Source organism: Microtus pennsylvanicus, chromosome 7, assembly GCF_037038515.1.
Source record: "Microtus pennsylvanicus isolate mMicPen1 chromosome 7, mMicPen1.hap1, whole genome shotgun sequence".
NCBI classification, from domain to species: domain Eukaryota; kingdom Metazoa; phylum Chordata; class Mammalia; order Rodentia; family Cricetidae; genus Microtus; species Microtus pennsylvanicus.
The window spans coordinates 4,785,914-4,812,500 of NC_134585.1; the positions used below are offsets into that span (position 1 = coordinate 4,785,914).

General features: G+C 53.5%; 1 protein-coding gene across 1 annotated transcript in view; it reads left to right on the top strand.

Annotated features, from left to right (window-relative positions):
- The window catches only part of Ppard (peroxisome proliferator activated receptor delta), a 70,663-nt gene that overhangs the window by 36,723 nt on the left and 7,353 nt on the right, over positions 1–26,587 (top strand). Inside the window, exon 3 of the mRNA XM_075979697.1 lies at positions 20,967–21,173. Coding sequence (XP_075835812.1) covers positions 21,047–21,173 — 127 coding nt within the window. The 5' untranslated portion in view covers positions 20,967–21,046. The remainder of the gene's footprint in view (positions 1–20,966; positions 21,174–26,587) is intronic.

A 26,587-nucleotide genomic window follows, 5' to 3' on the forward strand; every position in this document is an offset into this window, starting at 1 on the left:
CTGAATTCCATGTCTATTTCCCCAAGTACCAAGTGCTGGGATCCCAGGCTTGCCCGTGGCCTGTTGTCTCTGCTCATTGGTCAAAGCCAGTGCCTGCCTCCAGACCTGCTATGGTAGGCCCTGCCCGGTGTCCGGGGCCTGAGCCTAGGTTTCCAGGCGTCCCTCAGTGTGTCCTCAGATGCCTTCTGGGCAGGTGGGGAGAACTCCTGTAGGTCCAGGTTCAGCCTGTTTGCTTGTTTTAAAGTCGACATGTTTATTGATACAAAAATAGCCTGTCCACGGATCAGAAAGTGTGTGGCCAAAAGGGACAGGCTGTCTCGGAACTTGCAGCCCCACCCCCAGAACTGGCACCTCCCTGCACACACACGCACACGGGCACGTCTCACTCCCTTCCTGCTCCCACACCTAGATATCCTCACTGTGGTGGGACTCTCCGTATCAGCCACCGCGTTACCTTCAAAACCTCTTGAATGTCCATGTGGTGTGAGTAGGCCTTCACCAGTCATCCTCAAGCAAACTTCTGTGGAAGATGAATGCTGAAATGCCTTAAGCCTGGGGCTGGAGAGCTGACTCTGCAGTTCAGAGCACTGGCCACTCTTCCAGAGAATGGGTTCAGTTCCCAGCTGCGTTCAGACAAACGCACATACACATGAAGTAAAATCTCACACACACACAAAAAGATGTTTAAAGCCATAGATGTGAATGAACTGGGCCTGCCTTCTACAGCAAAGGTCTTCCCTACTCAGGGTAGACAGGCCAGAAAGGAACATTACAGCCCAGGAACCTCTGAACCAGTGAGGAAGCTTCCGGAACATGAAAATGGCCTCCTAGAGACTCTCGGAATGGATGTAGCTCAAGAGACAAGTGGCAGGCACCACAGGGTTTTACGGAAGCGAATGAACATACATGAGCCAGCTCCTTCTGTGGGGAGGGGAGACCAGAGGACGGTTCCAGGTGTGGTCCTCAGGAACCGAACACCTTGGAGCCTTGGAACTTGCCAAGTAGGCTAAGCTGACTGGCCAGTGAGCCCCAGGGACCTGTCTGTCTCTGTGTCCCCATTGCTGGCTGGGTTTATGAGTGCATCTGCCACACCCAGCTCTTTTCTGTGGCCTCTGGGTATTGAACTCAGGTCCCAGGGTTATGCAGCAAGCAGTTTAGCAACCAAGCTGTCTAGCCTGTACTAGGCTTCAAATGAGCCAAATAAGGTCAGGTATTTGGGGCAGGAAGGCCGCACAGGCGGCGTCCATGCTTTGGCTCTCAGTCCCCTCTGCCACCGACTTGAACTGGACGTTAGCCAGCAAATGCTGGCTTGCGTGCTCTGTGCCCAACCCTTTGGGGGCTACTGGGAAGCAAGAGTACCCAGCACCTGTCCTCCAAGGGCCACGCGTGACCTGCATCAGCAGGCAAAGCTTGCTGATGGTGGCTGCTCAGGAGAGCAGTCATCTTTTCCTGGGGCACTGGGATTGGGGGTGGGATGGGGACGGCTCAGGAACTCGCCAGGGCTCTGGAAGGGGTCCATATCTTGACCGCACCACTAAGGTGAATGCAGGTGTGCCTGAGCTCAGCCCCAGGCAGCCGAGTATCAGCTGCCTTAGCAAACAGGTGTGGGAAGAGCCCTGGCCGAGCAGCAGGAGGCTTATCTAAGGAAGTGACGTTTGAGCCACTGTTTGAAGGATGAGGAGGCATAAATCAGACTATATGGGGGCTGAAGTGGCCTAGGTGGAGGGAGTGCCTACTTGTGGTTAGAGTCAGGTTCTCACCTCCTGCCGACATTTCAGACCCCTGGTGGTCTTTCTGTCTTTTCCCCACTTTCTCTCATTAAAATTTACCTTATGTGTATATGTACCTGCATCATGTACATGCCCACAGAGGCCAGAAGAGGGTGTCAGATTGCCTTGGACTCTTGTGAGCCGCCATGCAAGTTCTGGGAATCAAACCCAAGTCCTCTGCAAGAGGAGTCCTTGCTCTTACCCACTGAGCCATCTTTACACACACACACACACGCACACGCACACGCACTCACGCCTTACCTGCCCTACCTTGGCCTTTCCCAACTTGCAAGTGTACTTCTCCAGCAGCTCCTGCCTGCTGTGTGGTCCTCTTCAGTCACGCTCATACTTCCTGACCCAGGAAGTGCTGCCTTACCTGAGGACCCTGGCTGGAAGGAGGCTGCCTGGGAGCACGGCCATGGCTGGAGGAGGCCAAGGCTGACTCCAGATTTCCAGCACTTACAGAATCCCTCAAATCATAAATGACTCTGTATCCTTCTCAACGCTTTATGGATTTTAAAGAAGGGGCTGCTGCTGATGGGATTATAGGCACGTGATACCACACTCGTCTTAAATTGTCTTTCTGTGATGCAGTGTGAAGTCCTAATTCGATCTCCAGAACCCACATTAAAAGGCCAGTGCATACCGTGATGCCACTACTGGAAGGTGGAGGGAGATGGGTCGTTGGATCGTGTTGGGCAGCCTGGCCTACTTGGCAGCCTCCAGCCAGTGAGCAGCCCTGCCTTAAAGGATCTCACTCCTGCCGCCTGCCATCTCATGGCTGAGGAAGGAGGATCATGGGTTCCAGGCTAGCCAGGGCTCTAGGGTGGAAATGCTAAATAAAATCTGACTAGAGCCAGTGCAGTGGCCACGCCAGGCGTGGTGGCAGGACGTCACCTGCACTTGTGAGCCACCGCAGTCTTCTGGGAAGCAACTACCACTCCTGTGCCATTAGTGACTGCAGTTCAGAGCACGCTGTGTGGTCAGGTGGACCTTCAGACGTGGTGTACCTGGGTTTGGGACCGGGCCTCCCAGCTGCCTCTTCCTCTGACAGTACTTCCTCCCTGGACCTGAGGCTGGGAGAGGGGGAGCAGCTCCCCGCTCTGCTCCGCTAGTGAGCCGAACCTATTTGTGTCTGGGGACAGTCTTGCCATGTCCTTGTGCCGTTTCTTCCTCTGAGGTCAGTGCTAGGGTCATGTCGGCACTGGGCTCACAGAACACCACACTTGTGAGGTAGAAGAGCTTGGGTCTTCCTGGTGGCCTGCGCACCTGGCTAGCTCTCACCTACGAAACAGACCCTCCCTCGGGCTAGCTGGTGGGCTGTTGGACACTCCCAGCCATTCTCAGAAGGAAGGCTGTGTCCAAGGTGTCCTGCAGGCACCTTTCCAACAGCCACCTACTCTGCAGGGACATGCGTGCCGCAAGGGCCATGCTGTGACCCATGGCAGGGTCAGTGCCTGGGGTTCCTGGCCTGGGAATCCCAGGTAGATAAAGGAAAGGCCCTGCCTGGGTCTAGACTCCTGGGGGAGAGAGAAGCAGGAAGTGTTAGTGGGGGAAGGTGCACTAGCCCTCGCCAACCAGATTGTGGTGGGTGGGGAGATATCACTTGCTAGTAGCCCCAGGATTTGGGTGGAGATTCTGGAGGAGGTGACCAGGAAAGAGAGCTGGGACCATTGAGTGCTGAGTGGCCCAGGACTGGCCCCCTGGCCTTTGCTTTGGCTACCCACAGACCTTCTCTTTCCAGTTAGCAGCAGCCCCCAAGGACGTTGCTCCTGAGCTCTTGGTGAGTAGAGAGGACCCTGCTCCTGACACTCCTTGGAATTCTTCTCCAGAGTGCCAGTGCGGAGTCAGGATGTGGCCTTTCTTGTCTCAGCCACCTTGTCCTGTTGCCTGTTGCCATAGCACCGAGAGCCATCTCTCCAGGCATCCCAGCTGCCTCTCCTGCACTGCCTACCCTTGCTCTTGAACTGGAGGCTAAGGCCATAGTCCTGGCAATGAGCAGCTTGTACTGTGGGCTGGGGAACGCTCTGGGACTGCTTTCTCTGGCTCATGGTCCCCTTGCCCCTGTGTTTCAGCACTCCTGAGGGAAGCAGCAGACACAGGTTGTCTGTGCCACCAGTGTGAGTAACATCGGGTGGACAGAGTGCACTCCCTGGTGTCCTTGTTATGGTGGGGTGGAAGGAGCCGTGACCGAAAGTGTGGTGTGTGAGACCTGCGCTCTCTAATGTCTTGTGTTAGTGTCCTCCCTGTGGCTTGGCTTTGGCATTTCTTTGTCACATCCCACAGACCTCTCCTCCTGGCTCGGCAGCACCCCCTCCCCCCAGTGAGAACACAGATTTTCCCTGGCTTAAGGGCTGCCATGGGGAGCTCTGGGGGCTCCCATCAAATGGGGAAGAATCTGGAAGGGACATGACTGGGTTTCTAGGATGCTTCTCTGGGTCACCGAGAGTCCATCTGCTTCAGTGTCCTCTCTCTTAGTTCTTTTTCCCTTCCCTCGGGGACCAGGAAGTCCTTGAGGACTTCCTGCTTTCCAGGACTCTGTTAGGCAGCCCTTATCTGGGACCAGAAAGCTCCAGGACAGCAGACAAATAGGGACTGATGTGTCCTGCAGCTTCTTAAGATATTTCCTGGGAGCTTAGCCATGCCTGGCCTTTCTTTAAAGGGATTACATTTGTGTGTTTGTTTATTCAGGGTCTCTGTGTGTGCCTGTGCCCATGTGAGGAGGTCAGAGGAAAGCTTGTAGGAACGAGTCTCTTCTCTCCTTCCTCTGTGTCGATCCACAGGATTGAGTTCAGGTCAACAGGCTTGGAAGCAAGCACTGTGCCTTTCTCATTGAGCCTTCTTGTAGGCAGAGCTTCGAGCTTTACTTCCTCACCCCATATCGGCATCCTCTATGATGTCAGCACGCCTCTATGATGTCAGCATCCCCTGTGATGTCAGCATGCCTCTATGATGTCAGCATGCCCTGTGATGTCAGCATGCCTCTATAATGCCAGCATGCCTCTATGATGTCAGCATGCCTCTATGATGTCAGCATGGCCTGTGATGTCAGCATGCCTCTATGATGTCAGCATGCCCTGTGATGTCAGCATGCCTCTATAATGCCAGCATGCCTCTATGATGTCAGCATGCCTCTATGATGTCAGCATGGCCTGTGATGTCAGCATGCCTCTATGATGTCAGCATCCCCTGTGATGTCAGCATGCCTCTATGATGTCAGCATGCCCTGTGATGTCAGCATGTCATAATGCCAAAGATTGGGAGGTAGAGACCAGAGGATCAGTTCAGTATTGTCCTTGGTGAATTCAAAGCCAGGCTGAGCTACATGAGACTAGAAGAGTTTTCCTTCCTTCCTTCCTTCCTTCCTTCCTTCCTTCCTTCCTTCCTTCCTTCCTTCCTTCCTTCCTTCCTTCCTTTTTGGTTTTTTGAGATAGGCTCTCACCATGTAATTCTGGCTGACCTGGAACTCTATGTAGACCAGGCTGGCTCCAAACTCACATTGACCTATCTGCCACAGCCTCCCAAGTGCTAGGATTGAAGGTGCGTGGCACCATGCCCAGCTGACATGGGACTTCCAAAAACTTAAAAGAAGAATGGACAGTGGTGGCGCACACCTTTAATCCCAGCACCCGGGAGGCCGAGGCAGGGGGATCTCTGTGAGCCCAAGGCCAGCCTAGTCTACAGAGCAAGTTCCAGAACAGCCAGGGCTGCACTAAACCCTGTCTAGAAAAAAGAAAAAGTAGGAATGGAGAAAAGGCTCCATTAAGATCACTTGTTATCCTACTTGCAGAGGACCCCAGTGCACACCACGTCAGTCAGTCACGACCTTGTTACTCTAGCTCCTGGGAATCTGATGCCTTTTTTGCCCTCTGCGGGCACCTGCACACGTGGGCACATACCCACACAATGCACATAATTAAAAATGACAGAAATGCATCTTTAGAATTGCTAGATGACTTTCACGTCTTTCGCCTATTCTAAGCTAGGTGGATGTTAGTCCTGGCCTTCAGATGGGCAGCCTGAGTCACAGGCTAGACGGTGCCCAGGGGTGCAGAGTTTGGAAGATAGAGCTGGGGTGAGCCTATTACAGAGCCTGCCTGCCACCAGTGCTTTCTCTGTCCCGTGACTTCGCCCCTCTCTAGAGGGGGATGGGATGTGAAGTGCCGCTCAGGCTTAGTGACACTGGCCCTAGTTCCCTTTCTGCTGCCTGAACAGAATACTCCCAGGGAAACGCGCCTTGTGGGAACAGGGCTTGTTTCAGGCTGCCGTTCCAGAACACAGGCCATCATTTTGGGGAAATTGAAGGCAGGAACTTGAAACGGGTGGTCCACAGTCAAGAGCAGAGAGAAGGTGAATGCGCGCGTGCCTACTGCTTGCTGGCTTTCCCAGAGGGCCTACACAATGCCAAATTGACGAAACTACCATAGTATCTTCTGGACTTGGAGGAAGGTTGAAGTGCGACGCTCAGACTCACAGGGGTGGAGAGAGGGACAGTTTGTGTGGAGCGCAGGCTTAGAGACCCTCGGGACTCAACGTAGAGAACTATAGCCAGCTGTCTTGGACCACCAGCCCCCAAATCATGACAGAGATTTATTACTCGTTAGTGAGTGCTTGGTTTGCCCCACTAGCTCATACCTTATATTAACCTCATCTGTGTTTGTCTCGGGCTTTTTCCCTTTCTTTTTTTCTGTATGTCCTACTTTTCCTGCTTCTGCGTCTAGCTGGGGCTCTGGGCATCCCCCGCCCCCATTCTCTCTTCTCTCATTCTTTCTTGAGCCCACATTCCTCCTCCTATTTATTCTCTCTGCCTGCCATTCCCACCTATCCCTCTCCTGCCTAGCTATTGGCTGTTCAGCTTTTTATTAGATCAATAGGTACCTTAGGCAGGCAAGGTGAAATAGTAACAAATCTTTACCTAGTTAGCCAAATGCAGCCCAAACAAAAGCCGCACCTCTCTCCATAGTTAAGTCGTATTCTACAACAGAGAGCAGGCTGAGGGCTCAGAACAACCGTGGGGCTCTGCCTGCAGGTCGTAGGCATGGACACAGTCTCTGGAGCAGGTTCTGGAAGGCTGAGGGCTCAGAACAACCGTGGGGCTCTGCCTGCAGGTCGTAGGCGTGGACACAGTCTCTGGAGCAGGTTCTGGAAGGCTGCCTTCCATCATGCAGGCACAGGGCTGGTGGAGGGGCTGACTTCCTGCTCCAGCCAGCAGTGATGGCGCTCACCCCAGGCTCCTCGTGGGCCACCACGGGACATGCTTCCACATATAGGTCTTGTCTCCCTTACTGGGAACTTGTTTGTGAGTGTGTACAGTGCCCTTGAGGCAGAAGAGGACGTCACGGGTGGGTGTGGGGCCAGCTCAGGCCCTCTGGAGGAGCAGCAGGCATGCCTACTTGTACTGAAAGCTTTTTAAGATAAGTCAATTTTTTTCTTAATCCTATTTTTAAATTCACATTTAGAAATGTTTTTACTTTTATTTTTTCATCAGTACACGGAGCAACCGGTTTCTTTGTATCATATTCATGCACACTAATTTTTTTTAAATTTATTTATTAAAGATTTCTGCCTCCTCCCTGCCACCGCCTCCCATTTCCCTCCCCCTCCCCCCGATCAAGTCCCCCTCCCTCATCAGCTCGAAGAGCAATCAGGGTTCCCTGCCCTGTGGGAAGTCCAAGGACCATCCACCTCCATCCAGGTCTAGTAAGGTGAGCATCCAAACTGCCTAGGCTCCCACAAAGCCAGTACGCATGCACACTAGTTTTGATCACCTCCATATCCCAGTTTCCCCACAGTCCTCCCCTTTCGGCTTCCGTATCTCCTGTGTTCTGTCCCTCCCCTCCCCCGTGGGCCCCTTCAGTTTACTCTTACTGCCAGAGAAATGCACGTGCGTAAAAACCAGGTCCGCGGTGGGTACTGGCGACGGCACACGCCTTTAATTCAGCACTCAAGAGGCAGAGGCAGGCGGGTCTACAGAGAGAGGTCCAGGACAGCCAGGGAGAAACTGCATCTCGAAAACAACAACAGCAACAACAACAAAAAAAACATAAAGTCAGATCCTGAGATTCTGCGTTGAGGGAGAACATACAGAGTTTGTCTGTCTGGGCCTGGTTTGCACCATGTAATACTTTCTGGTTACATGCATAATGACTGAATACAATTCCATTATGTGATCAGGCCCCACACAAGACAGGGCCAAGAAAGGCGGATAGTCCATTCGGTTAGGATACAGAGTATTTTAGTAGTCTTAGTAGTAGGGTAGGACTGAGGGGCGGCCATGGTGTGGCTGCCAGCTCCTGTCTTCACGGTAGATTGGTTCTTCATCCCTGTCTGACCAACAGTCTCTCTCCAGGGCTTCTGTCCTTTCATTTGTGAGTGGGAGGTGGAAGTCGATGCTCCCTTTCAAAAGACAGACTCACCGGTTAGAGATCTTCACTTGGCTTCGTGAGTCTGGAATCTGGGACACTCTAACCGTGGCTATAGAATGTTCACCTGGCTAACCAGAGGCCGGCTCTTTCCTAGAAAAGGGCTCAGCTGGGCATGGTGGCGCACAGCTTAAATCGCAGCAGTCAAGAGGCAAAGGCAGGTAAATCTCTGTGTTTTGGGGACCAGCCTGGATGGACTACATGGAGAAAACAGTAGAAGAAAAACCAGTCGGGGCTGGAGCAGCTGGCGGGGTCCTGCTTGGCCTCATTCTGAGTGTAAAGGAACCTGAGGTCCTCAGGTTTCTCAGAAAAGTTTCTCATTGGGTCACTTCAGGTGGGCTTTACTGTAAAGATTAAAGCAGAGTGGGTGGTTGAGTGAGTGTTACTTAGCAGGTACAAATCCCTAGATTCAAATTCCAGTAATGCAAATAATAATAATTAAATAAGCAAAACCAGAACCATCTTCTGAGGCCAATGGAGCTGGGTCATTTGGGAAACTGGACTTCTGTCTCACTCCTGATTCCAGGAAAGGCCAGATAGCAGCCTGGGGTGGTTTGGTGGGGTGGCACCTTAGCACAAATGGCTCCCTCTTGGTGACTAGTCTGATCTGTTGGACGGAAGATCCTAGTCCAAAACACTGGCTTCCTGTGATCACCAGCGTGGTCATCTGGGGCGGCTTGGCCGTGGTTTTGGCAGAGGGTGGGTGGGCTCTGTGCCAAGCTGTAGAAAGTTAGCCCTCTCTTACCACCATGGTCTCCTGCATACCTGGACCACCCTCAGTGGGTCTTCATTAAAAGGCATCTGTTCATCCAGGGCTTTATTTTCTTCTCTGAACTCTTTTTATTTTTTTTAAATTTATTTATTATGTATACAATGTTCTGTCTGTGTGTATGTCTGCAGGCCTGAAGAGGGCACCAGACCTCATTACAGATGGTCGTGAGCCACCATGTGGTTGCTGGGAATTGAACTCAGGACCTCTGGAAAAGCAAGCAATGCTCTTAACCGCTGAGCCGCCTCTCCAGCTCCCTCTCTGAACTCTTTTTAAATGAGAATGTTTTACTCCCAGGATTATCCCAGATGGCCGAGTTCTCATTGACCTTGAACCTTCTCTGAGGCCTCCAGCCAGACCCAGCACCTGCATGGCTTCCTCCCTCACTGCACACTGCAGGCGCTGGCTTTATCTTCTTCCCTGGGAACTCAAAGCTTTGGGGCACCTGGGGGTTGGCCGCCACCTGCCCGCCCTCTCTGGTCCTGACAGGAATAGTACTGTCCCCTGTGGAGTAGTGCTTGGAGTTCTGCTCAGATGACCCAAAGAGGCAGGAGCCGCAGCATCCTCAGCTTCTGGACCCTGTGACTCCCCGTATGCAGAGAGCACCAGATTTTTGTTATTCCAGCAGTCACGCATCCACAGGATTTAGAGCAGTGGTTCTCAAACGGTGGGCCGCGACCCCTTTGGGTCATATATCCGATATTTACATTACGATTCATAACAGTAGCTAAATTACAGTTATAGTGGTTATAGTTGGGGTCACCACAGCTTGAGGAACTGTATTAAAGCGTACAGCATTAGGAAGGTTGAGGAGCACTAGTCTAGGGAGAAGGGTCCAGTGGGCTGGAAAACAGGCCAGGGAGAATGAATGTAGCGCTGCTTCAACCTGGACAGAGAACCATGTTCTTTCTCTCTCTTATCTTGTGGTGTCTGTGTGTGAGTACCTGTGTGGTCTAAGAGGCCAGAAGAGGCATCAGATCAGCGGGGCTGCTTTATTCAGCACTCTTTATTGGGCAGTTACTTCTCATTCTACAAGGGAGGGATTTGATGTGTACGTCTGTGCACCAAATGCGTGTGACCCACAGAGGTCAGAAAAAAGGACAGGGACTGCAGTTGTGAGCTGCCGTGTGGGTGCAGGGATTTGAACCCAGGTCCTCTGCAAGAGCAGCCAGCGCTCCTAACCGCTGAGCCTGCGCTCCGGCCCCAAGACTTCCATTCTTTAGGGAAGAGACGAGTGTTGACTGGACAGGTGGACTGTCTGAGTGGACAGATTCCAGAAGGTTGAGAACTCTGCTGAGATCTAAGCAGGGAAGAGTGCAAGCCCTTGAGGGTGGCTCACCGAACTGGACCTCAGGTGAGAGAGATAAGGCCCTGGGCAGGAGGATCTGGGCCAGCGAGGAGCCTCGCGCTGTTGCAACAGTGGTGGCTTCAGGAGCTGAGTGAGGAGGACGTGAAGAGGGCCCAGCCTGTGTCACACGCTACGTAGGAACAATATTGTCCCCCTCAGAAAGAATTAAGAAGTACAGCGATATGAAAAAGTTACCTAGCCCTGCCCATGGGTGTGGGAACTTACCTCCATCCTCTGGCCATTTTTCTGGGCTTCCAGTGCTTTGTGTAGTTTATATTCTGATGAATGTCTTTGTTTAAGAATATCGAGAAAGCTGGCTGGATGGTGGTGGTGCACACCTTTAATCAGCACTCGGGAGGCAGAGCAGGTGGATCTCTGTGAGTTCGAGGCCAGCCTGGTCTACAAGAGCTAGTTCTAAGACAGGCTCCAAAGCTACAGAGAAACCCTGTCTCTAAAAACAAAACAGAAACAAACAAAAAAAAATCAAGCATGTTTTTGTGGATGGATAATATTGCATTTTTCTGCACATGCTCTGATTATTTGATGTATTGTACTGACTCTTTTGCTGATTTCTTAGCATTGTATATATGGAGCCGGCACCTGTGTGTTTTCTTGCACGGGGAACTGAAACATCCATTACGGGTTAATATTTCCACGCACAGCTCAAATTTGGCAGCCATTGTTCCCCTGGAGAGATGTAGGTGGCCACACAATGGCAGTTTCTTGTGGCTTCTCTCTCCCCAAAGTGGGTCAGCCAGTCAGTCCTGCTAACCTGCCCTGCCTCCTCACTGTGTCCGCGAGGCATTTTCCTTCTCTCCCTTGGCTGGGTTCTTGTCTTCTACCCCTGACAGAGGCAGGATTTCCCCAGAGAGGTCATAGTGATAAAATGAAATATTGGGGGTTGTCAGCGCTCAGCATTGAGTCCTGCTGCCCAGCTCGGTGGGCTGGTTAGACGAGATGGCGGCGAAGGCCAATCTGGAACATCAAAGGCTTCCCTGGTCTTGGTGGCTTAGAAGGAAAAATGATGGTGTCTAGACGACGCCTGGTGACCTTCGAGCCCGTGGCAGGACTGTTGGTCCTTAGTAGACAGTGCCCGGTGACCATCGCGCCCGCGGCAGGACTGCTTAGCTCTGGAGTCCTTGTTTCACACGGAGCGGTCAGGCGTGTGGCCGTCATGTTACAGACGTGCGTGTGCTGCACATACATGCTCAGCAGAGCGGAGCACAGGGAGATCACTGAATGGTTACCTTGTTCCGTGGGTCTCAGAGTCGGCATCAGAAGCACAGGCCCATGTGTCAGCTACCCTTGAATAACTCAGCCTGGGTCTTTCTAGGAACAGGCAGGCAGCTGCTTCCCAGACCACGGCAGACTCTGTGGTTCTTCCTCCTGTTGTCTCCTTGTCTGGTGTCCTTCACCTTTGGGGGAGGTTTAAAATGCTGCCCTGCTCCTTCAGAGCCCTCCTGGGTTCCCTGCTTTTCCCAGGCCCTCCCAACCCTCTACCTTCCCAACCCTTGAGCCATCCCAGCTGCAGCCTCCTGACCCTCCTGTGTCCCAGGTTCCTGTCCTCTTCTCTTTGCATCTGTTCCTGTTACTCTGGAGCCCTGTGTGCCCTGTGTTTCCATCAGAGGCCTGATGAAAACCAATCTCCCACCTCCTGCCCAGGACCAGTGTGCTCCGAGATGGCCCACAGTGCTAGGCATCAGCTTCTCCGAGAGCCCTGGCCATTAGTCACAGCTCAGTGTTTGTGTCAGCTCCTGACTCAGGCACTCATCCGGTGTTTGCCGAACAAATGGCTGACAGCAGGTGGCCGCCGTTGGCAGGGACCAAGAGGAAGGCAGAGGGACCCAGAGGAAGGGTCTTAGTAGACGTAGCTCCAAGGCCCTGGTGAGAAGGGCTCTGGAGAGTCTCCTGCCTGGCAGCAGAGCTGCTTGGTCAGAAGCCCCCTGGACACTGAAGTTTTTTGCTTAGAACCATCTTTTGAAGAATCCCAAATCTTCCCAAGCCCGGGGAAGGTCTTCCGGGTAGCCCAGCGATGTTTCCCAGCAGCTTTCAAGATGTCTTCCCTCTTCCCGCGGCATAAAAGACTCCATGCTCCTCAAAAGAAACTTAACACAAGAATATAATTATGAAAATAAGGCAAGTGTGGTGGCACATATCTTTTAGCCCTAGCAGTTAGGAGGCAGAGGCAAATGGATCTCTGTGAGTTCGAGACCAGTCTTGTCTACATAGTGAGTTCCAGGCCAGCCAGGGCTACATAGTACATAGTAGCTATATCAGCACTGTGAGTAGGTTGTGTCTCTAGTTTATCTAGTTCACAGATACACATGTATGTGTCTATTTGCGTGTGGAGGCCACAGGTTGTGGTCCCTCGGATGCCATCCACCTTGGCATCTGAGTCAGGGTCTCTCACTGACCTGCATCTTACAAGCAGTCTAGGCTGTGCTGACCAGCAAGCACCAGGGCTCCTCTGTATAACTTTGACTGTCTTGAAACTCATTCTGTAAACCAAGCTGGCCTTGAACTCACAGAGATCCGCCTGCCTCAGCCTCAGCGGGAATTACAAGTCTGCACTACACCAAGCTTGTTGTGTTTCTGGGCTCAAGTTCTCATGGAACTCACATTTTGGAACCTTCACCATCATGTTACAGGTGGGAGTGGGCATTGCATTACCCCTGTGGTCCTAGAGTCAAGGGGCTGCTGAGAGCCAGGCGGACCACTCCCTGCTGCTAGCAAGTGGGGAGGGGGGCACGGGATGGGACAGCCCACCCTCAGCCCCTCACTTCCTGTTTCCCAGCTCAGGCGTGAGCTCCCTTCCATCTGCCCCCTCTGGTTGCCAGAGCCTTTCACTTTCATCTATTGTTCCTCAGGTACCCAGGGAAGAAGGAGGGTCAGTCCCTGCCCACTGTCCTGTCTGCTTCCTGCGCTCCCTAGCATTTTTTAGGGATTGACCTCAGGTACCCACTAGGGTGAATCCACCCTGGCCTTTGGTGCCCTGGGGAGATGGGGTGACCTGAATTAGCAAATGGGGAGCAGTGAGTTCTTCGGAGTTGCTGGCCCAGAAAACTGGGTCACTGGGTCAGCACACAGATTACTGATTGATGGGAAAGCTTGAGACAGTCATCCAGGGTCTTTTCTCTTCTGGGCTCCCTCTCTGCTGGTCCTTATCAGAGGCATGGGACAACCTCTGCCTCAATGACACTACCAACCCTCATCCCCGTTGCCGTGGGAAGGGGGAGGTGGAAGCGGGAACAATGGCAGAGGGTAGGAAGTGGAAGGCTCAGGCCATCCCTCAGCAAAGAACCACAGTGCTGTTCTCCTCTCCAGGGCGCTTCCCTTCTGTTTTCTCTTTGCATCTCTTCCAGGTATTCTGGGGCAGAGCAGGGAGCGCCCTGCAGGTCTCCTGTGGCGACCAGGAGGTTGGAGGGGACACCTGCGGAGGTCCTGGGGTCCCAGGGCCTGCACACTTTTAAATCAGAAGCCTCGCTCTGCCGAGAGTCAGCAGCAGCCACAGTCCCAGTAGGTGGCCCTGCACTGCCGCCTACCTCAGTCACCCCCTGCTTCATGGGGGGGGGGGGTCCTGACCCAGAATTAACTTCTAAGAGGCCTCAGATATGAATGCAGGGACATAAGGAAACTGATCCCGTGGCGAGTGTTGGAGGCCAAGGTGTCGGTGTGCTTATTCATTCACCAAGTACCTGTTGAATCTCACTAAGGGGCTCTGTGCCAGGCCCTGGGAACCCACCTCAGCAGATCAGAGGGCACTCTTGGGGTGTGAGGACGTGATGAGGCAGAGTAGGCAGGAGACCTGGCAGACTGGAGTCAGAATTGAGGTGAGCGGGATGGGTGTGTAACCCAGGAAGACTTCCTGGAAGGAGCTGCGGGCTGGTCTGGAGGGACAGCCAGTGAGAGCCGGAGAGAGCCAGTGCTCCTCCAGGGAGAGCCACCCCTTCGGTGCCAGCCTCAGCCTCTGTGGCCTGAGGTGATGGTGGAACAGGGGACACAGGACAGATCGGGAAGATGGGCTAGAGAGATGCAGGGACCAGAGCCGGTAGCCACCATCACCTGTGACTTGGTGGTTTTATGACTGGAGCAGCCAGGAGGGCTGTGGCAGGCTCTTCTGGCCGAATCAGCTGAGAGAGCTTGCAGCCTCACAGGAGGCAGGGGAGTGAGGGCTCCTGACTCAGACTGAGGGGAGATTCAATTGCTCAGACCCTGCCCCTGGGCCAGGGAGATGCTGCTTCTGGCGCATTCTTGGCCCAGCAGCACATGGACGGTGGCTCCATGACTAATGCTTGAGCTACCCTGCCCAGATTCCACCCGTGTTCCCCTAGCCATTCTGTGACCCTGACCTAATTCCTCCCTCCCTCCCTTCTCTCTCTCCCCACTTCTCAGTGTGTGCCTATGCGCTCTGTTTCCTGTTAAATGGGGCAGTAGCACCCGGTTCTTGGGGCAGTTGTGGCAGTAAGGTTAGGGTCAGTAGGCATGGAGTGTGGGCACTGGAACCACAGAGGAGGAGGCAGTGAGCGGGCGCCAAAGTTGGGGCTTGTGGAGGAGGCCATGGCAGCCCCTGGCATGCTGGTCACCACCACCACCCCCGGAGACCAAGCACACAGCCTTCTTGAGCATCAGGGAAGCTGAGCCTCTAGGAAGACCACCTGGGTCTCCTTAGTTGACCTTACTGGCAGTGGGCTGTCCTGAAAGGAAGCCCTGCCCTCTCCTCAGAGAGCCTGTGGCCTCCTGCAAACCTCCCTCTGCCAGCCCCTCCTTGGCGGCTGAAGCCCCTTCTGTAGACAAGGCTCCTGATCGAGGGGCGTGGCCCTAACTCAGTGCTGGGAGCTGAGGGGTGACTGCCGCTGTGAGCACCCTCAGGGCAGGACTGCAGAAGGGAAGTAGAGAGCAGGTTTGTGGCTGGTCAGGTGGCAGCAATCCCTGAAAAGCCAACTGAAGGCAGGTATCAGAGTGTGGCCGGCAGACCGCACTGCAGGGGGCGTAGGCAGGGCTGTCTGAAGTGGATGGCTCCTGGCAGAATACAGGAGAGGCCTGCAGCATGGTGGTTAGAGCTATACGTGAATGAAGCCCAAGGAATGCGTGTGGGTTTCAGAACTACCAGGCAGCTGCTCCCTAACCTCAGCCTGCACTGAAGAGACAGCTCTGGCCAGGGAGAAGCGTTAATGTGGACTGGTGTTTCTGATCCTGACCTCCTAACAGCGGGATGTAGGATGAGCTGCAGTTCAGGGCTGGTTCAGGCGATGTGACTTGCACAGGGCTGTCTCATTGGCTCTCAAGCTCAGACCTTGTCCATCTTGTCCCCTGGTGGGTCCTCTGGGAGACACTCTCAGGACTCTGGAACTGAGTCTTCTTGCCACTTCTTCCTCTGTCCAGGGGACATCGGGGATTGCTGTGGGGCTCACGAGGATTGAGTGACTGCCTGTGTGTCACTCCCCCAGTTTCTGGGTGCAGAAGGACTTCAGGAGCAGTTCTTAGCAGGAACCCTGTCTCAGGCCCCCAGGACCTACAAAGAAATGCTCTGTCCGTTATGTGAGAAGGTGGCGCTGCAGCGTCCCCTGCCAAGGGAACCCCAGATCCTCCCACTGTCCCCCCTGTACCCCATCACCATACCCAAGCAACAGCACTCCAAGCCAGGTCTCTTTTCCCAGTCTCATCCCACCCACCCATGGTCCCAGCCACCCCACTGTGTTCTGCACAGGAGCCGTAGATCTGATGGGGTCTTCCCCTCGCCCCACCCTGGCCTGTCGGTCCCACACATTGATCTGCAGCGGGAGGGGTCTCCGGTGCTTGCTGTCTGCTAGCAGGTCATTCCTCCCAGCATGCCTCTCTCTGCTAGCAGGTCATTCCTCCCAGCATGTCTCTCCAGGCTGCTCTGAGCCAGACACGAAGCAGGGATGTGCAAGGCTGTGGAAGTTTCTTGTATTCAGAGACTCTTGCAGGGTCACTGCTTGTGTCGTGGCTGGGATCATGTCCAGTATAACTGCAGCGAGCAGGGATGTTCTTCTGGACACACTGCTGGCCTTGAGAAGGCTCAGCCTAGCAGAAAAAACGAGGGGACTCAGAAGACAGCGATAGCAACACCTGGCTGTTCCATAACAAACCATGTGCGGGGAGGAGTCAGCACTTCTGAGCATGTCCGGGCTCCTGTCATTTTCTAAGTTTAAGACTTGAGGGGCTGGAGAGATGGCTCAGCGGTGAAGAGCATTGCCTGCTCTTCCAAAGGTCCTGAGTTCAATTCCCAGCAACCACATGGTGGCTCACAACCATCTGTAGTGAGGTCTGGTGCCCTCTTCTGGCCTTCAGGCATACACGCAGACAGAACATTGTATACATAATAAATATTAATATTATGGTGGTGGCGCACGCCTTTAATCCCAGTACTTGGGAGGCAGAGTCAGGTGGATCTCTGTGAGTTTGAGGCCAGCTTGGTCTACAGAGCTAGTTCTAGGACAGCCAGGGCTATTGCACAGAGAAACCCTGTCTCAAAAAACACCAACAACAACAACAAAAAGAATTGGGGGGAGGGATCAAGCATTGGTCTTAAGAGTTGTTTACACCGGGGCTGAGAGATGGCTCAGAGGTTAAGAGCATTGCCTGCTCTTCCAAAGGTCCTGAGTTCAATTCCCAGCAACCACATGGTGGCTCACAACCATCTGTAATGAGATCTGGTACCCTCTTCTGGCCTGCAGGCATACACGCAGAAAGAATACTGTATATTTAATAAATAAATAAATATTTTTTAAAAAAAAAGAGTTGTTTACACCAAACAAGCTTCTCCCTGCAGAGCAGTTGAGCGGGTGAAGTGCCAGGGACAGTCAAGTAGAGTGGTGGAGATAGAGCCAGAAACACACTCAGCTCTGGGAATCAGCGCCAGGGCTGCGCCATGGGTGCCCAGTTGCCCATTTGCCCCAGTTTTCAGGAAAATCACATTTTAAGTTTTTGTTTTATGTATGTGGCTATTTTGCCTGCGCACGTGTCTGTGCACATGTGTGCATTGCCCATGGAGGCCAGAAGGTGCCGGAGCCCCTGGAACTGGAGTTACAGACAGCTGTGAGCTGCCACGTGAATGCTGAGAGCTAAGCCTGGGTCCTCTCTAAGAATGGCAGAGCTCTCGGCCTCTGAACCGTCTCCAGCCCCCAGGCTGACCTGGAACATCCAGTCTCTAGGCACCGTACAGCCAACTTGTTTTAAAAGCTTTAAAACAATCAAAGCATTTGAAGTCAGTGTCCCGCTAGAGAAAAGCTCCGCAGAAGTGCCATGTTCGCGCACCCCTCCCCCAGCTCCCGCACGTAAGACCTCAGATGGACAGACATCTAAGCTGAAATGGCACCATCAAGCTGTGTCTTCCTTCTATCCAGGTTCTGTCCAGGACTCCTCATCGCTTTTAGTTATCCCCACGATGCCTTCCTTGTCTTTCTCAGTCAGCTGGAGATTATTATCACACTTGTGTGTGTGTGTATTACACACATATCACTGCTCACCAGCGGAAGTCAGAAGTCTGCAGAAGTCATTTCTCTCCTCCTTCCCCAGGGATCCAGTTAGCAGACTTGGCAGCGAGTGCCTTTGGTTGCTGAGCCATCTCCCACCCCCCAAGCTAGGGCTTCATGAGTCTCCCCGGCCATGGGGTCCTGGTTTGGAGTTTATCACTCTGTTGGTTGTATCCCGGTCGTCATTTGAATTTTATGATTATCTCTAGCGGACTTCTGGAAACTAGAGACTCGAGAGTCGGAGACTGTGTGTTCCTTCTTCACGTTATTGTCAGTTTTGCCTCTTTATTTTATCCTCATTCTACTTATAGAAACGATAGCTGTGGTATTAGCTGTCTGTCTGTCTTTCTGACCAAGATAGTCAAGAGAACACGTTAAATGGGGGATTCCTTATTTTGACTCACAGTTTCAAAGGGCTCATTTCTTCGTGGTGGGGAGGCACAGCTCACATCATGGTGGCCAGAGTGGAAGGCCAGGATGGATGGTTGTTTGGACTGGCTCTCTCTTCTCCTTATCCCATCCTGGCCGGCTCTGACCCACAAATTGCTTACCAGTGGGTGCTTCCATACCAGTTCATAGCCATCTTGTCTGTGGCTGTCGGAGCCCTCCTAAGATGCCCCCACCCCAGTCAGACCACGGGAGGATAGCTGGACTAACACTCCATCACTCCACTTATGGGGGTATAGCCATAGACAGTCTTCAAGCGGAGCTCCTGGGTAAAGTATGTGCCCTTATCCTCATATGTGTGAGGGCTAAGCTGGATACGGACATGGACAGTACACATGGACCTCACCAATAAATATTTAATAAAGCTTGCTTCATATTTGGCTCAAGAAATTATGGTAATGGTCTATTCTCGCCCAGTGGGATTAGTAATAGATGGGTCCAGACGCCCTCCACAGACGGTGCTGGCTCACCTGATCACATGATCACCAGGTGTCTGCGGGGTACCTTCTTGTTTGGGGGCTGTTTTTGTCGCTTCTCAGCACCCAGGATTAAGCCCAGCCCTTCACACACACTCGCGCAGTCTCCACCGCGAATCCGCATCCCTCATGGTGGTGCACACTATTAATATGTAGCCCTGGCTCCCTCAGAACTCTGTGTAGACAAGGCTGGCCTCCTGTGTTGTAGTTAGAGGCGTAGCCACAATACCTGGCTTGGATTGCTAGTCTTTAGGAATTTCTGAGCTAATTTAGGGAATTTAGCACTTGGATAAAAGTTGAAAGTATTTTTCACTATTGTCTGATCGATTCATTAGGTTTGGTTTTAAGGCAGTGTCTCATGTTGCCTAGGTTGGCCTCAAAGTCACTATTTAGTAAAAGGGTACCCTTGGAGCTTTTGGTCCTCGGTCCTCCACTTCAGACCACAAGCTGGTCTCTGCAGGGCTGGAGACCAAACCAGGGCTTCCTGAGTGCTCAAGAGGCAACTGACCTACAAAGCCAGGGTTTTCCTTTAGTTTGTTTTACCTTAAGTTCCCTCTACCTATGTAGAACTTTTATACTTTTATATGATTAAATTTGTTAATCTTTTACCTGTAATCTTGTCACCCATAAAGCTTTTATGGGTTTATTGTCAGGCCTGCATCTTATTCACTGTGAGATGCCATCATTTCTTGTACTTTATGAGGGTTCTGTTGTTTTGGTAGGGTTTCCTGTAGCCCAGGCTGGCCTCAAACTCTCTGGGTAGCTGGGGATAGCCCTGAACTTCTGACCCTTCTGCCTTCTCCTCCTGAGGGCTGGGATTACAGATGTGCACCTGCAGAGCTGGTTAAAGGATGCTGAGGATCAAACCCAGAGGCTTGTGTGCACTCCGCAAGCACTCTCTCTCCCGCCGAGCTGCATCCCCGCCCTAGTTCACATACCCTGCTTTAACTGTTATCTCTGGTGCATTGTCTTCCTGCAGATGTGGAGCCAGCTTCTATGTTAGTGCCTTCTCAATTGTTCTCACAGCTGACGGAAACTTCTTTTCCTCGTGTGTGTGTGTGTGTGTGTGTGTCTGTCTGTCTGTCTGTCTGTCTGTGTGTCCTGTGATGAGATGCTTACACTCTTCCTGTGGTTGTCACTAAGTCAGTCCCCTGTCACCTAGACTTGCAGGCTGCATATGCAGTGGCCCAGAGGACAGCCTCTGAGAGGCTGCTGTGCAGTCCAGGCAGGGGAGGCCTCAGAGTGACTGGATGGAGTGTGAGGAGGGAGGAATACGGGGCATGGGGGTGCTTTGCTGGGCACTCGGGAGGGCACACGCCTTTAATCCCATGCTTAGGGGGCAGAGGCAGGCGGATCTTCTTAAGTTCCAAGCCAGCCTAGTCTACAAAGGGACTATTCCAGGACAGCCAGGGCTACATAAAGAGACCTATTTCACAAAACAACAAATAAATAGTACCCACATACAGAAGTTTAAACTGTTTCCCACAGTGGCCTCAGGCAGGACAGGACGCCCCTCAGAACAGTGGCCCTGGACAGCTGCATTCTTAGCCACAGTGCTGGGTGGGGATGGGTGTGGGAGCTGTGATGTGTAGGAAACTCCAGGGGGCTGCGGTGTATAGGGGCCTCCAGGGGGCTGTGATGTGTAGGGACCTCCAGGGGGCTGTGATGTGTAGGGGCCTCCAGGGGGCTGTGGTGTGTAAGGGCCTCCAGGGGGCTGTGGTGTGTAGGGGCCTCCAGGGGGCTGTGGTGTGTAAGGGCCTCCAGGGGGCTGTGGTGTGTAGGGGCCTCCAGGGGGCTGTGGTGTGTAGGGGCCTCCAGGGGGCACTGGATAGTTGGGATCGTTCTGCTGCTGCCCAGACAATTTAGGGAGGCTTTTAGAGCAGGGAAGCCAGTAAAGGTGGCACACAGGGTGGCACCGTAACTGCTCTCAATCCTGCCAACCTGCCCAAGAGCCAGATGAGCACTGGCAGGAGGGCAGGGGACTTGGCAGTGTGAGAAGAGAGACCTCTGGAGGTGGTGGTTCACACCTGTACTCCAGCACATGACAGGCAGAAGGTGAGGAGTTGGGTCATCTTTGGCTGCGAAGCCAGTTCAGTGCATCTGAAAGCTCTTCAGGGACTGAGGCGGGCCCTGGAGCAGCATTGCAATGTGACAGTGGCCCTGTAGTGTGCCTGCATCTACTACGTTACCTCCTGTGGTCACTGCCTCTCCCCTGACCTCTTCTTTCTTCCCTGCCCAGGCGGTCCATCTGCGCTCAGACCCAGATGGTGCCAGAGCTATGACCCGGCCTGCAGGCGCCACGCCGAGTGGGGGTCAGTCATGGAGCAGCCACAGGAGGAGGCCCCTGAGGCCCGGGAAGAGGAGAAAGAGGAAGTGGCCACGACTGAAGGAGCCTCAGAGCTCAACGGGGGACCAGGGCACGTTCTTCCTTCCGGCAGCTGCACAGGTGCGGAGAGGCTGAGGGCCTGAGGGGCTGGGCGGGCTGGGTAGAAGTCCAGGCTTTCGTGGGCAACCTGGGGTGGGGTACCGAGACGTGCAGTGAAGTGATTAATGCCAGCGTCCTGGGTCGCGCTTCTCACCAGCCCTTCTGGAAACAGACGGGATGGTAGGCCAAGTGTGAGCTTCGGTGGGACTGGAGGGTGCGTGTAGGACACGTTGTCACCTTGTCACTGCTACCCATCAGTGTCTCCCCCCACACACACACCTTCTCCAGCAGCAGGCCCTCTAGCCCTGAGCTGCGGCCCTAGTCCTGACTGTACCCGGAACATGAGGCATGCCTGCAGCTGTCATAGCCCACTTGACCCGGGAGACCTGCTGCTAAGTCCCCTCCATGGCTGAGTGTACACGCCAAGTGGTTTGGAGGAGTGACTGACTGGGGCCACCTGTGTGCGTGCATCAGGTTTCACCGACTCTTTCCACTTGCTGGGTCATTTCATTGACACTCCGTTGGTGGCAGTGGTGACAGTGTTCTCTGGTGGCCAGCACAGCCCTGACATCTGTCTCATCCACACAACACCGCCCTGGCTTTCCCTGCTTGCTGAGGCCCCTTCGCTGTCCCCGCACAGCCTCTCCCTGGGTGTGTTGGGCCAATGCATCCATCTTGATGATCCCAGGTCCTGCCCTCAGAGCTTCTTAGTCAGGAGGGTGGGCTCTATAAGACATGGCTTGCTGCTGGTTTCAGCTGCACAGGCCACTCCAGTGGAATGGGCTCTGGTGTCCACAAGTGACAGTGGCACTGGAGTGACACAGAGCTGTGGGACGGGCCAGGCTCTTCCTGGGTCTGCAACCAGGAAGGGATCAAATCCTTGAGCCGTGTCACCAGAAACATACAGAGCGAAGGTTTCCTCTTTAGAGCTCAGAGTGGGTGGCGGGGAAGGCACCGTCAGTCCTGCTGATCCACAGACACCCTCAGAGTGACCCCCAGTAGCTGTGATGTGATGTGGGGGTCCAGGGCAGCCTGTGTCCTTGTGTCTCAGAGGGAATGGCGATGAGGAGCCTACAGACCCAAGTTCTCGGGAGAGAGGGATGACTTCCGGGAGTCAGATTTTACTCAGTGCTGTCACAGGCTGCTTTCAACTCAAGAAAGGCCCAGAGGGGGCAGGTGTGCTGTCGCTTGCTGTTAATCCCAGCACTCAGGAGGAAGAGATAGGAGGATCTCTGTGAGTTCAAGTCCAGCTGGGTCTGCATAGTGAGTCCAGGCCAACCAGGGCGACATGAGACAGAGACCCCCGCGGGGGGCAGAGGGAAGGAAGCACACTAGGGACAGCGTGCCTGGTGTCAGGAACTTGCTGAGGACAAGGTGTTTGAATAGGGAGGAGAAGGGCACGAGTTCTGGCCTGGCTGCCTGCCCTAGCAACTTTGTCCCCATATCTGGGTCTGGGCAGGAAGTGCTGCCTTGTCCTGGGATTTCACACACACCTCACACAAGTGATTTCCCACCTTGAGCCATTAGTAGGGTTGTAATGTTCACGTGACAGCCAAAGTGCAGTGGCTGGAGCGGAGTCAGGTGAGGACGGACAGGTGTTGGGAACATCTGGAGCAGCAGGGCCGTGGGACTCACGGGTGCCATGTCTGATCCTGTGTTTTAACAAATGGATGCAGTAGAGGCAGCTGGGCAACTGGACTGATTGCAGCTCTCAAACCCTGGCGTAGAAAACGAGCCCTAGCGGACAAGTCAGAGCTATCGAAGCAGATGTGAGCGGTCAGAAAACACTGCTTCCCAGACAGTGACTCAAATGTCCCCGTCTGTCAGCTTAGTGGAAGGGCTGTTGGCCTGAGGAGGAGCCCAGGTGCCAGTGGCTACGGGACGGTGCAGATCTGTGTCCCTGTAGCCCTGTAGTTCTGCTCTGGGAATGTGTCCATGAGCACAGAGGTGACCCAGCCATCTACTTAGCACAGCACAGCTCATGAACACTGCAGTCCTTAAAAAGAATGAAGTAAGCCAGGCAGTAGTGGCACACGCCTTTAATCCCAGCACTGGGGAGGCAGAGGCAGGCAGAGCTCTGTGAGTTCGAGGCCAGCCTGGTCTACAGAGGGAGTTCCAGGACAGGCAGGGCTACACAGAGAAACCCTGTCCTGAAAAATAAAAAACAAGCAAGGGTGACGTAGGAGCCAGTGAAATGGTTCAATGAGCGGACGAAGGTGCTCGACCCAGCCTGCCGGCCTGAGTCCAACTCCCTGGAAGCTGCACGGGTGGAGGAGAGAACCAACTCCTCTGACTGCCACATGCGTGCGTGCGCACACAATGTAAATGACTTTAAAGGATGAGGTAGAGACCAATGAGACGATCAGTGGGTGAGGGCTCTTGCTGCATAAGCCCCTAGCCCTGGGTTTGACCCCTCCCTTCCACATGTGCACCACGGCACACGCATCCCCAACACACAGATCGCATACACTAGTAATAAATAATAGTTTTCTGTTTTGAATTTTTTGAGACCAGGCCTCCTACATAGCCCTGGCTATCGTGGAACTGTCTCTGTAGACCAGACTGGCCTCAAACTCAGAGATCCACCTGCCTCTGCCTCCAGAGTGCTGGGATTAAACCTGTGCCACCACCGCCTGGGCTGGGAATAATTGTTTTTAAGGATAAGAACCAGGCATGGTGGCTCACGCCTGTCACCCTAGCACTTGGAAGCTGGAGCGGGAAAGTTACAAGTTCCAGGCTAGCCTGTTTCAACAAAAAGCACAAAAACCTTTCATATAATAGAAGATTCTAGACAGTGCAAACCAGAGAGCTAGAGGAGCTGATTCAAATCCTGGATGGGGTGCGGAGCGTCCATTATAAGACACAGCCTGCCCCGCGTGCCTTTCTCAGCAACCGTGTGTGACTTTCATAACTTAAAAAGCTCTTGTTTTATTCTCATCCCGGGGTTAAGGTTGATAAATTGACCATGCATGGTGGGGCACGCCTCTAATTCTGGCACATAGGAAGCAGAAGCAGACAGGACTCTGTGAGCTCAGGCCAGCCTGGTCTGCATACTGACATCCTGTCTGGAGGGCATAGAGACCACCCACAGTAGAGCAGGGACCCAGGTGGCCACTATAGGCTGTGGCCCTCACTGCTGCCTCAGCCTTTATTGTCAGCCTCCTCCCCGCCTACTACATCTCCCAGCTCCTGCCAGGCCCCTGCCTAGTCCCCATGAGTCTGTGGCTTCTGCCTCAGAGACTGTTTGGGGACCCTGAAGGAACACTGAAACAGTGGGAAGACTGCATGGCTCCAGCCCCTGCCTGTGCTCACTCACACTCAGGTGACCCAGCCCCGTCACCATCCCATCCCCGTGAGGCAGGCAGTACAGGCTTCACATCAGCACACAGCAACAAGGAAGTCCATGGCCAGGGCCCTATTGGCAGGGGGACTGGCTCCGGAAGCTGGTGCTCACACCCACCTCTCCTACTTGATGGCAGCCCACAAGAGGAGCAGGTAGATAAAGCAGCTCTTTGCTTGCCTGCGCTTCCTTTCCTTGGCAGCACTTGGTGAGTGTTTAGGGCCAGGCAGCATGCCAGAGCAGGCCAGGCAGCTTGCCAAAGGAGCCAGGCAGTGGTGGACAGGGCAGAACACCAGCCCAAAGGAGCCCAAAGTCCAGGCAAATGGGACAGCAATCAAGAAACTGCCCAGTTAGCTGGGTGTGGTGGCACATGCCTTTAATCCCCACAAGAGACAGGCAGACAAGAGTTCGAGGCCAGCCTGGTCTACAGTGTGAGTCCCAGGACAGCCAGGGCTACACAGAGAAGCCCTGTCTCAAAACCAAACCAACAGGGGGCTGGAGAGATGGCTCAGCGGTTAAGAGCACTGGCTGCTCTTCCAGAGGTCCTGAGCTCAATTCCCAGCAATCACATGGTGGCTCTCACAACCATCTGAAATGAGATATAGTGCCCTCTTCTGACATCAAGGCATACATGCAGGCAGAACACTGTAATAAATAAATCCTTAAAAAAAAAAATAAAAAACCAAACCAACAACAAAAAATAGAAGGACCTGAGCCTCAGGTTCTCTTAGGCCTTGCCTGATGTGAGGGCTATGGTGGGTTCTGGGCGCACCATAAGGAGCCAAGCTGGCCCATGGGCCACTGCTGGACAACAGCATGCATGCAGCCCAGGATGTGTAGGAACACCTACCACCCGGGAGAACATGAGGATAAGTCAATAGCATGTGTTTGCTGAGCTCCCACTCAAAGATGGGGAGACTGGCACTCAGTGGGGTGCCAGGGCCAGGGTTCACACTGAGTTCAGATGTTTGAGGAGTGACCTCATGCCGTCTCAGTGGTGATCTTGCTGTTGTTTTTCATAATAATACTATTGTCGGGCACAAGGAGCATGCCATGGGCTGCAGTGGAGTGCGCAGCTCCAGGGTTGCACGGTTCTAGTCCGGCCCCACATTGCTACCCCCTTGTCAGGGTCCCAGAGAGACATTGTGTTTTATTGTTTTATTTTGTTCTGTGTGTGTGTGTGTGTCAGAGAGAGAGAGAGAGAGAGAGAGAGAGAGAAAGAGAGAGAACTTGGCTCACACAGTTACGGGTACCCAGTTCTGCAGGCCAGGCTGTACTCGCCAGGACGCAGCTCAAGTGTGGAGGCGGTGGAGGTGGGGGGTGGAGGTGGGGCCCCCTCTTCCAGACATTCTCTTAAAGCCTGCTCCTGCAGGGTGAGGGCCACACACATTGTGAAGAATGACTCTTCCTCAGATCTCCTGAGTTAATGGTAATCACGTCTTTATCTTTCCTCTTTTGGATTCAGAGTCTCTCTGTGTAGTCCTGGCTATTCTGGAACTCACTACTTAGACCAGACTGGCTTCAAACTCACAAAAACCTGCCTGCCTCTGCCTTCCAAGTGCTGGGATTAAAATCTAGACTGCCCTTTAAATGGAAGCCTGGCTGTTATGGCCCAGCCAGATCTGCATGGAAAGCCTTCCCAGCCGCTGTCTTTCATGTCAGCCTTGGCTTTCTTACCTTAGTGTAGGGGACACAAAGCCTGACTTGAGGTTTTATATGAAATGAAGTAGTACCTAGTAAGGTCCTGGAGCACAGTAAGTGTGGGTGGGGCACACACCCTGCAGGCGGGTCCCAGCCCTGATTGCACAGGGCAGGAGGGTGAACCTGGTGCGACCTTTTGCCTCTGCCGGCTTTAGTGCCCTTGTCTGTCAATGCCACGGATTGTCAGCCTCAGTGAAATGCAATGAAACAAGCCAGGCACAGTGGCATTTGGGAGGCTGAGGCAGGAGCAGCACCATGAGTTCAGGACTAGCCTGGGCTACTTAATTAGACCTGTCTCAAACATACAAACAATCCAAAAGACCCTTGGCTGTGTGTGGAGAACGTAGACTCCCTGGGAGCTGTGGAGGGTCATGTAAGTCTGGTACCCACAGCT